Here is a 12,173-nt window from a genome sequence, read left to right as displayed (position 1 = left end):
AATTATATTCACAAATGAGTCAGAGCTGCCAGAAAAAGTAGCATCATGACCGGCAGCGGCAGGAGAGCAGAGAGACGCTGCCGGCTTCAGTTTCTACGTAGACAGTCTGCCCTTTAGCTGCCAGGACGCTTGTTGACATAAAACATTACAGGGATGCAGCAAAAACCATGAGAAACAATTCACACAAAACTCACTCCAGTCCTCACAGATGCAGGCATGAAGTGCACATACAAACACACAGCAGGCTCAGAGCATTCTGGGGAAACGTGATGTGAAGAAATCTGCAGCTGCAGAGACAAAAACAACAAATTTTACACAGAAATCTGTGAAGAAAATTCTTGTTTTTGTCTGATAATTTGCACATCACGTTCTATCTATCTATCTATCTATCTATCTATCTATCTATCTATCTATCTATCTATCGTCTATCTGTCCATCTATCCATCTATCATCCATCCATCTGTCATCCATCCGTCATCCATCCATCTATCCATCTATCCATCCATCAATCCATCATCCATCCATCTATCATCCATCCACCTACTGTCTATCTATCTATCTATCTATCCATCCATCCAACTATCGTCTATAGTCCATCCATTTATATATCCATCCATCTATCATCCATCCACCTATTGTCTGTCTGTCTGTCTATCTATCTATCTATCTATCTATCCATCCATCTATCCGTCTATCATCCATCCATCTGTCATCCATCCATCTATCCATCCATCACCCATCCATCTATCATCCATCAATCTATTGTCTATCTATCTATCTATCTATCTATCTATCTATCTATCCAACTATCGTCTATAGTCCATCCATTTATATATCCATCCATCTATCATCCATCCACCTATTGTCTATCTATCTATCTATCTATCTATCTATCTATCTATCTATCTATCCATCTATCTATCCAACTATCATCTATAGTCCATCCATCCATCCATCCATCTATCTATCTATCTATCTATCTATCTATCTATCTATCTATCTATCTATCTATCTATCTATCTATCTATCCATCCATCTATCCATCTATCCATCCATCCATCCATCCATCCATCCATCCATCCATCCATCCATCCATCCATCCATCTATCATCTATAGTCCATCCATCTATCTATCTATCCATCCATCCATCCATCCATCCAACTATCGTCTATAGTCCATCCATTTATCTATCCATCCATCTATCTATCCATCTATCCATCCATCCATCGTCTATAGTCTATCATCTATCCATCCATCTACCTATCTACCTATCTATCGTCTATAGTCCATCCATCCATCTATCTATCCATCTATCCATCCATCCATCATCTATAGTCTATCCATCTATCCATCCATCTACCTGTCTATCGTCTATAGTCTATCCATCTATCTGTCTAATCTTCTCTGCGTTTAATCTGCATTTCTTCCGTCCTTCATTGAACCTCCAGATTTTCCATCCTTTCCATTGATCCTGCAGCTGTCAACATGTTGCTGTGCAGATGTTTCACAGCTGTCCTTCTTCTCCTAAACTCTCCTTGGAGTTCACAGCGGCACACACCAGTCATGTCAGAGAAGCGTAAACAAGAAATATTCGCAATAACAAACAAAAAGAAAAATGACACGTGCAGTTTGCAACAAAAAAATAAATAAATCTGAAACGCTGCCAGTAAAATTTAAAGGACAGAACACACACAGACAACGCAGGAAACGGCAGACTCACCAGTGGTCGTGCGGCATTGTTGTGTTGCCGTCGGTAACTGAGCATCTCTCTCAAATCTAATACACCAGCGCTGCCTCCCTGCTGCCTCCCCCCTCTCTCTCCCCCATAACGCCAGGGACCATTAGGATTATAGCGCCGTAATCGCTCAGAGAGAGAGCAGGAGGCAGAATGAGGAAAAACAGGGATAGAGAGAGGAAAGAAAAGAGACGAGGAGGACGCTGATCTCTCTAACGATCAGTACCTGGACCGCTGCACATGTTGACATCCTCCGTTTGAAATAAAACAATGATGGAGAATTAAGGAGGAGAGCTTTGTATCGTTATAGAAAGAATTCTGGGTGAGATATTTTTCTTTAAACTCCCAAAACCTGTTTCCAATCAACAAAGTGACTCCATTTATCACTTGAACTTTCAACTTTTAGCAGCCTTGAAGGAATCGTGTGCGAGTTCTGTCAGAAAAATTAACCATATCTGACATTAAAATCCTGATATTTCATCAAGATCCCCTTATTTGATTGCGTAAATCCTCCAAAAACAACATCAACAACTAAAAGTCTTGACGAACTCAGCGAACCTGCAAAAAATTGTTTGTTTTCACAGTTTTTAACTTTTTTCGGACAATTTACTGTTATTTCATTAATTTTCCCTTTTTATTTAATTACATATAACATCTAGTGAAAATGACATTTATTTAATTACATATAAGATCTAATAAATTAACAGAAAAAATCATTAAATTACATGTTGATTGTTAAAAGAAAAAATTAAACAAAAACTAAATAATGTCCACACCAAAAACCTGTATTTATACAAATAGAAATTAGTTCTTTTACAACTTGTGACCATAAAATTACAGTTTTATAGTGTTTAAATTAGCTAAAAAATATTATTATTTTTACAGATATTTGCTGTTTTGTTGAACTGGAGATAATAGTGAGTAAATTCACAGAAAAATGTATTAAATTACTGTAAAAACAGTGTAAAAATATCTTCATGATTGATCTTATTGTTACAAATTCACTTTTTTTTTTACATTTAAATCTGCAAAAATGTTATTATTTCACAGATATTTGCTTTTAATTGAAATAAAAAATATTTTAAGGATGGAAAAATGGCAAATAATTAATTTAAACTAGTAGTTTATGGGTTTTCCTGTTTTAAGTTGCAGATAATACTTAGTAGAATTGCAGAAAAAAGAAAATTAGCTGTAAAAATAAATAAATTTTAAAAAAAGATCAAAAATGTAAATAATGTCCACATCAAAAATCTGTATTTTTTTCTGTGTGACTGTTAGATTACAACATTTAAATGCATTTCAATCAGCTATAATATCCCCATTTTACAGACATCTGATGCTATTTTCACAGTTTTTAACCTATTTTCCATCCTTGCTGTCAGATTTTCTCAGCTTTATAAGTATTTTTTTGCAGAATACAGCAGAGAATCCAATATTTGGTGGAGATAAAGCAGTTTATGATGCACATCAAAACCTCAGAGGATTCAGGAACAACATGTAAATTCCTGGTAAAGACGGAAACATCCACCAGAAAGCAGCTCAAAAAAACAAAAACATCAAGAAGCTGACAGAAAATCCGCAGGCAGATATTATATATAAAGCTGAACTAGTCTCCAATCACTTCTTTCCATATTAAAGTTAAACTGCTCAAATTAAAGCCTGATCTTAAATGTCAATGTTGAATAATGTTATTTAATCTGAACACTTTGGAGGAATGAAACATTACTGGACATTGTTGTTACCAGCTGACTTTTCATTTCACTAAACCGCCACCGGTGTTTTACCTTCATTCTGATACGTCGCTTAAACGCGTCTTTAAGTTCCTTCAGCTTTTAGAAACAGTAAAAACTAAACGACGTCCAACAGACACCAGTAGAGGAGCAGAAACTACAGAAAAAAGGGACACATGGAGGATGTATGAAAAGATGATGAAGTGTGAAAGAGAGGAGAAACAGCCGGAGGGTGAAGAGCTCAACGTTCTGTCATTTAGGTCACCTTCCCTGCAGTCACGTGTGTCATGAGTCATGCGTCTGCACGTGTGTGTAACATGTTTACAAATGACCATGAGTGGACACGTCAATCATGTCAACATAATTAAAAAAAACAAATGTTGTTTATGAGCTGTTAAACAAACGATCCGTCAAAATGTACCAGAAAAAAAAAACATCAAAAAATTTAACATTCAGAAACGGAAAATATCAGCAAATATCTATAAAATATAGATTTTTAAAATTCAAATACTGTAAAACAGTTTAGTTTTAAAGTCACATGATGTAAAAGCAGGTATTGCTAGTTTTTTTCTATTATTGACATTTTTGAAAAAGTTTTGTTTTACAGTCAACGTGTAAATAGTTTGTAAATGTTTTTAGCTGTGAGTTTACCAGAGCTGAACTGAAATTAAACAAACAACCCGAGTTTTTCCTTGAAATAACGTCAAATATCTGTAAAATTATCATATATCTTTTATTTAAATACAGTAGAATATTACAATTTTACAGTCACTTGATGTAAAAGCAGATTGAAAATATATCGATTTTTTATATTACTGACATGTTTTCAAAGCTTTAAACCCTTTTTGTTCAACAGTCGAAGTGTAAATTAATGTTTTTAGCTGTGATTTTACTGAAATACAGTCTAATCTTTCAGTCATGTGTTGTAAAAAAACTAACTGCCAAATGTAAAACTATTGATCTTCTTACATTTTTCTTGACTTTATTCACTATTTTGGTCTGTTTGTTTGTTTTTCTCTCGTCTTTTCCAGACAACATGTAAACTTGGGCTTTTTTCTGTGATTTTACAAGACATTAACTATTATTTAAAAAACAGAAAATATGTAAAATAGGTTAAAAAAAAGGTTTACTACTTTTCAATCCACAACACCAAATTTTCAATGAAACAATGTCAAATATTTGTAAAACCGTCAGATATCTTTTATTTCAATACAGTTAAACAGTCTAATCTTTCAGTCACATTTTGCAAAAGAACAAATTGACAAATGTAAACATATGGATTTTTTTAAAGCATTACTGAACTTTTTTTTTTACTATTTTGGTATGTTTTTTTGTTTTTTCCAGTGAACATGTAAACTAGGGCTTTTTTTCCCTTGGTTTTACTTAATATTAATTATTATTTAACAAAACATTTACTGCATTATGTGGATGAACTGTCCACTTAAATCTGGTCATACTTGAATCATGTTTTTGCATATATTTTGGAAAGTACTGGAATATGTTATAAAATAAAACTAATTACATGAGAACGTGTGCAGTGATATAAAAATGCATAATTACATGACTTGTATGTAAACATATGTGACCTGTGTGATGCTGAAGAACCACAGCGTTGTTGAAATTTATTTTTTCTCGATGAAATCTGCGACTAAACAAAGAGCTCCAGGTAGGCAGTGTAGATGCTCCTCCTTTGGGGAAAGTTTAAACTCTGTACACAGAGTTTGATGTATTCCAGCTCTCCAGTTGTCTGCCTCTCTGGGCTTTCTGGTTTTTGTTTTTCAGCCTCATCAGCCATCACTAACCCACATCAGGCTTTTCCTCCCTGCCAGCGAGCATCAACCTGCCTTTTGATCAGATTCACACTTTAACCGGCGGATTCCTTTCAGCGAAGCACTTCTGACAAATCCGTGAGTTCCTGCAAGGTTCATTACAGATGCCTGAGTTCTTATTAAAATCTGCAGCCGCTTCTTCTCCCTCAGCTGAAACTCTGAGGTTTGTCTTCATCAAAGAAAATCCTCTGAGCGAAGCAGCGACTTTCCAGGGGAACAAACGCCAACGTGGAGGATAAAAGGTTGAACTCGCAACAACGAAATACGACCTAGAAGGTGAACCGAACAAATGCGAGCTCACGAATATGAGGATTGGTTAAATTAATATTTGGATACCACCATCACGACCCAATAGTCGGACATTTGGGTCCAGCCCTACAGATTAGACGAGTCTAACGATGGACCGGCCCTGTTGTAGAGGTTGGATCTTTTTGTTGGCTGAGCATAGTGAGAGGGAGGGAGTGTAGACCTGAATGACAGAGTTCAGGTCGGAGGGAGCTGTTTTCATTGTAAGTCTGTATTCAGGCTGTTCTCATCATCGACCCTGGAAGACTCTTATCAGTCGATCCCAAATACAGATCCAGTGACAGTTAAATGAACATTCCTGACTCATCACAGACAGGAGCTGGTAATAGTAAATTCAGCCTTTTATAAATGGTAATAGTTTACCAAAATTCAAATTCACATCTCAAATCCAAGCTGGATTTTCCACCAAAGCTCACTTATGTGTTGGTTGGAATTCTCAAACACAAAGATACACATTTCTAAATAAGCACCAGCAGAACAACTCCAAAACAAATCCAGCATCTGCCATGAAAACAGCCCTGAGGTTTGTCTTCATCTCTACTGATGCTGGGATGTCTTTGTTCAGGGAAGCATCAGGAGCTGCTCCCATCAGGCAGCGGAACAATAGAAGAAGAGTTTCTAACTGGTGCTCCAAATATAACAGCAAACAGCAGCTTTCTGCTCAGGGCCAAACTCTCATCGCTGAGACGTCAGTCTGAGTTCACACGGAGTGAAAAAAAAAACACCGTCCGCCCGCATCTATCAAACAGAACTCTCAGCAGCAGAGAATCACCCAACTACTACAAATATTAAGCATTAAATGAGATCTCACACCTCACTGTTAAAGCTCATATTAAAAGTGAGAGAATCAGTTCAAGTCGAGGCTAAACTCCCGAAAACATGAAGGTCAAAGAATAAACTTTAGATTCAGGTTTTCTGCTGTGAGAGGATCATTTCTGCTGCTTTCTGTTGTCTGCTGAGTTTTAATTCTCACATTTCTGCAATTTTCTTTTGCCAATTTGTAAACATGTACTGATAAATATAATCTTCTGCGTGTTATTCCACCTTAAACCATCAGAGGGCATCTCCGATTTACATGAAAATGTTTGTCATAAAGTGTGGATATTTAAAATGTTGGCAATATTAATAATTGCATCGACTTAATACTGTGTGTAATTTAAACTCTAATTAGTTGTTTTCATGATTTAATATTTTGTGTTGAATTACACAACTGCAGCCAAAAAATAGTTTTTTAAAAAGTAAATGAGTCAAAATTTTATTGGAGAAGTTTTAGATTTCTTAAAAACCAAATACTACTGAAGAAAATCTACTTCAAACAACTTGTTTTCATGAATATCGTAATTAATTATGTCGCAATTTAAACATTTTTAAATTGCATGGAAATACTATTTGCAACAACTAAAAACTGACATTTACGCTACTAATTTTTAGGTAATTCGGAACTAAAAATATCATATTTCTTATCAATGTAGTGACTGAACATCCTTCAAAAGTGTTTTAATCCAAAAACATTGATGTAAACTGCTGATTTCGGGCTGTGAAAACACACGGTGTTAAAGGTGCTGAAAGGCTCATTGATGATTAGAAAACTCTTGTGCAGTTCTGTTAGCACATGGATAAAAGTGGGAGTTTACATGGGAAATGTGGAACTGTTTGGATGACCCCAAACTTTAGAACGGTGGTGTAAGTCAACTTTAATAGAGCAACTTTTACTAATATAGAGCAACTTTAACTAATATAGAGCAACTTTAATTCATACAGAGCAACTTTAAACAATTTAGAGCATCATAACTCAATTATATTACCGTTCAAAAGTTCGGGGTCACTTAGAAATGTCTTTATTCATGAAAGAAAACATTTTTTTTTTATGTGGAACTTTTCATGCCTGATATATGCTGAAAAATTCAGTAAATTATTTTCACTTTTGCTTTTCAATGATTACGAATTCCGAGTAAAAATTGCAGGTGTTAAAATTCAAAATGCTCAAATACAACAAGTCAAAATCAATGTTTCCATAGTGAATAATCACATTTAAGAAGCTGCAGTCAGACAATTTAGACTTTTTTCTAAAAAGATGCTTAACAGTTCGTAGTTGGTAATTTTTTTGGGGAGGGTTTAACAACTTCTAGTGAGTTTTATCTACAATCAAAACCATTTTTAAGTTCAACTTACTCAACAATTGGTAGCATAAACATTTAATAAATTAACATAACAGCTAATTTAATCGTATAATATAGAAAAATGTAGTGTAACCCTGTGTGTGTTTTATTTTAGCGTGGGTTTCGTTCTTGCAGTAACAGACCTGCACCAGTCTGTCGGTGTGATTCGGGGGTTTTGGTTGTTACTCACCGAGCTCTCAGAGCGCTGACCGTCGACTTATCAATCCTGCAGAGACACAGACAGAGGACATGCTGTTAATATGTGCAGCACTCAACACGCCAAGATAACAGCAGGAACATTACTGAGGCGCAGGAAGAGATTTATATCTGCATAGTCTATTAACCTTAGTAACCTGAGCGAGGGAGAGGTGTGATCTCAGAGGTTCACCGCAATAAAAACCCTATTTGTTAAAGTGCTGCAGCCACACTACATCACACATGTTCAGGATGGAAGGGTGAAGCAGCCATAAAACGCCACACAGTGAACAGAACGAGGCACAAAATGGAAAAGAAGCCATCAAATAGAGAATTATTTTTGCATTTTATTCACAGTTTACCAAAGAAACAACTTCAAACTGCTCATTTTGTCCAAACAGTTCAAAACCTCCAAAATATTCTGTTCAATGTCTCAGAAGAGGCAGGAACCTGCAAATATTTGCATCTAAAAGGTTGAAACCAGTAAAGTTTTGATTTTTTTTTTTGCTTTAAATGTGCCTTAATATAAAGTCTTATCAGGTTATGTCGTATCCATGAGGTTTGATGTCTGTTTTATTCTGTAAAATATTAAATGTGTGGTAAAGTTTCCTCATTTCTGGATGAAATTCACTTATTCGTTGTTGGGTTTTATCACACAAAAGTAGTTATTTAAATTGCACACGTATCAAGCTGCTCCTTTTATCCAAACAAACAGTCTAAAAACCCCAAAAGATTCCGTTTAATATCTCAGAAGAGAAAGAAACTTGCAAATATTTGCATCTAAAAGACTGAAACCAGCAAAGTTTTGACAGTTTTGCTTTAAATGTGCCTTTAGATAAAGTCTCCTCTAGTTATGTCATCATATTCATCGGGTTTTTCTGTCTGTTGTTTTCTGTAAAACATTTTATTTTGTGGCAAATTTTCCCAATTTCTGTATGAAGATCACTCATTTGTTGTTAAATGCTATGAGACAAAAGTAGTTCTTTAAATTGCACATGTATCAATCTGATCCTTTTATGAAAACATAGAGTCCAAAACCCCAAAGTATTCAGCTTAATATCCTAGAAGGGGCAGAAACCTGCAAATATTTGCATCTAAAAGGCTGAAACCAGTAAAGTCTTGGCCTTTTTTGCTTTAAATGTCCCTTAGTATGAAGTCTCCTCTGGTTGTGTCGTATTCATCGGGTTTTGTTGTCTGTTGTTTTCTGTAAAATGATAAATTCTGAGGCAAATTGTCCTCATTTCTGGATGAAATTCACTTATTTGTTGTTGGGTTTCATCACACAAAAGTAGTTACTTAAATTGCACATGTATCAAGCTGCTCCTTTTATCCAAAAAAAACAGTTCAACCCCCCCCAAAAGATTCTGTTTAATATCTCAGAAGAGTCAGAAACCTATAACTATTTAAATCTGAAAAGCTGGAAGCAGGACAGTTTCACATTTTTACTAAAAACATTAAATGATTAAAATAACTTGAATGATTAATCAGCAATCAAAAATAGTCTCAGTACCTATAAATAACTAAATAAATAAATGTAAAAACAAAAAACATGAGTGAATCAATGAAAGGAATAAACAAATAAAATAAAAAAGCAGTGAGCTGAAGTGGCACAGGAGTTTCTCATAACTATAAACTGGAACAGTCAGCTGATCTGAACCCACCCGAACTACATGTAAGAGACGAGCAACACAGGACTAAACATGACCATTTTAACATACAAACATCACTGCTGTGTCCCAAACATGAACTGAGGAAAATGCTGGAATTTCTCTCCAACATGTGAAAAAACACCACCATGCTTCACATCATGATGCTGCCACCACCGTGCTTCACATCATGATGCTGCCTCCACCGTGCTTCACATCATGATGCTGCCTCCACCGTGCTTCACATCATGATGCTGCCTCCACCGTGCTTCACATCATGATGCTGCCACCACCGTGCTTCACATCATGATGCTGCCTCCACCGTGCTTCACATCATGATGCTGCCACCACCGTGCTTCACATCATGATGCTGCCTCCACCGTGCTTCACATCATGATGCTGCCTCCACCGTGCTTCACGTCATGATGCTGCCTCCACCGTGCTTCACGTCATGATGCTGCCACCACCGTGCTTCACGTCATGATGCTGCCTCCACCGTGCTTCACATCATGATGCTGCCTCCACCGTGCTTCACGTCATGATGCTGCCACCACCGTGCTTCACGTCATGATGCTGCCACCACCGTGCTTCACGTCATGATGCTGCCACCACCGTGCTTCACATCATGATGCTGCCTCCACCGTGCTTCACGTCATGATGCTGCCTCCACCGTGCTTCACGTCATGATGCTGCCACCACCGTGCTTCACGTCATGATGCTGCCACCACCGTGCTTCACATCATGATGCTGCCTCCACCGTGCTTCACGTCATGATGCTGCCACCACCGTGCTTCACGTCATGATGCTGCCACCACCGTGCTTCACATCGTGATGCTGCCACCACCGTGCTTCACGTCATGATGCTGCCACCACCGTGCTTCACGTCATGATGCTGCCACCACCGTGCTTCACATCATGATGCTGCCTCCACCGTGCTTCACGTCATGATGCTGCCTCCACCGTGCTTCACGTCATGATGCTGCCACCACCGTGCTTCACATCATGATGCTGCCTCCACCGTGCTTCACGTCATGATGCTGCCTCCACCGTGCTTCACGTCATGATGCTGCCTCCACCGTGCTTCACATCATGATGCTGCCACCACCGTGCTTCACGTCATGATGCTGCCTCCACCGTGCTTCACGTCATGATGCTGCCACCACCGTGCTTCACGTCATGATGCTGCCACCACCGTGCTTCACGTCATGATGCTGCCTCCACCGTGCTTCACGTCATGATGCTGCCACCACCGTGCTTCACGTCATGATGCTGCCTCCACCGTGCTTCACGTCATGATGCTGCCACCACCGTGCTTCACGTCATGATGCTGCCTCCACCGTGCTTCACGTCATGATGCTGCCACCACCGTGCTTCACGTCATGATGCTGCCTCCACCGTGCTTCACGTCATGATGCTGCCACCACCGTGCTTCACGTCATGATGCTGCCTCCACCGTGCTTCACGTCATGATGCTGCCACCACCGTGCTTCACGTCATGATGCTGCCACCACCGTGCTTCACGTCATGATGCTGCCTCCACCGTGCTTCACGTCATGATGCTGCCTCCACCGTGCTTCACATCATGATGCTGCCACCACCATACCAGTTTTTATTTATATGTTCTGTCATTTTTTGTTTTGCCGTGTACCAAGTGCAATCTCTCATTTATTAATTTATTGGGGGCAACTTGATAGGCTATTCCCAACTGCAACCTTCACTGCATGTTATTCTTCTGCTCTCTTGCCCCACATTTCATATCTCTCTCAAAAAGTTATTTAAAAAATATTACCATTACATAACGCCCCTTTTATGTAACATCTCCTCTGGTTGTGTCATATTTATCAGGTTTGTTGTCTGTTGTCTTCTGTAAAACATTTATTTTTGTGACACACATCCCTCATTCCTGGATACAATTCTAATATACAGAAGTAGCAATTTCAATTCTGAATGTGACATAAACAGAGAACAAATTGAACATTTTAGAGAGTTTTGAGACTCACCTGTACCTGTAAACCTCAGTTTAACATTAGAGGAGGAAAGAAAGTGGTGGGAGAGGAAAGGAAACCAGACGAGAGGCAACAAGAGGAGGTAAGGCAGAAGAGTAGTACCGTAGAAATGGAAAGTGAGAGAGAGCGATCGACCTTGGCGTTAAAAGCCTGTATGTATGATGACTCTGTAAAAACTCAACTCCCAAAGGTCATAAATAACACATCATGCTGCTAAATCTGCTCTTACACTCTGACTACACGAACCACATGACCACACAAAGATGGCCGACGGCTGAGTGAAGGCACGCCACCTCGCCTCAGACTGTGTCCACACACAGGGGCTTATTTACAGGTAAACAGTAAAGATGCTGACTATAATACAGACTTAAATGGGTTTCGATGCACAGCAAGGATACTGTGAATAAAAATCACAAAAATCTGGCAGCACGAGCTCCTGGAAAGACATAAGGACAAACTGAGGTAACAAATATTTCTTCCCTTGCTGTTCAGTAACCTACGAGCTTCATCGTTCACACAGATTCAAATACGAAACTGACACATTAGTGCCAAAAGTCAATACGAAT

At 38.2% G+C, this 12,173-nt stretch overlaps 1 protein-coding gene across 6 annotated transcripts in view; it reads right to left on the bottom strand.

Annotated features, from left to right (window-relative positions):
• Positions 1-12,173, bottom strand: part of LOC110969733 (rap1 GTPase-activating protein 2-like) — a 57,768-nt gene that overhangs the window by 31,378 nt on the left and 14,217 nt on the right. For 5 of the 6 annotated variants that reach the window (XM_051937344.1, XM_051937345.1, XM_051937347.1 and 2 more), the window contains one exon: positions 7,951-7,986. In XM_051937344.1, the coding sequence (XP_051793304.1) occupies positions 7,951-7,986 (36 nt within the window). Of the gene's footprint in view, positions 1-1,721; positions 1,865-7,950; positions 7,987-12,173 lie in introns of those variants that run through there. The other variant, XM_051937348.1, reaches the window with a different exon arrangement.

Source organism: Acanthochromis polyacanthus, chromosome 17 (genome assembly GCF_021347895.1).
Source record: "Acanthochromis polyacanthus isolate Apoly-LR-REF ecotype Palm Island chromosome 17, KAUST_Apoly_ChrSc, whole genome shotgun sequence".
Lineage (NCBI taxonomy): Eukaryota > Metazoa > Chordata > Actinopteri > Pomacentridae > Acanthochromis > Acanthochromis polyacanthus.
Note: the sequence above shows the minus strand (reverse complement) of the source record. Positions and strands in the feature narration are given on the sequence as shown.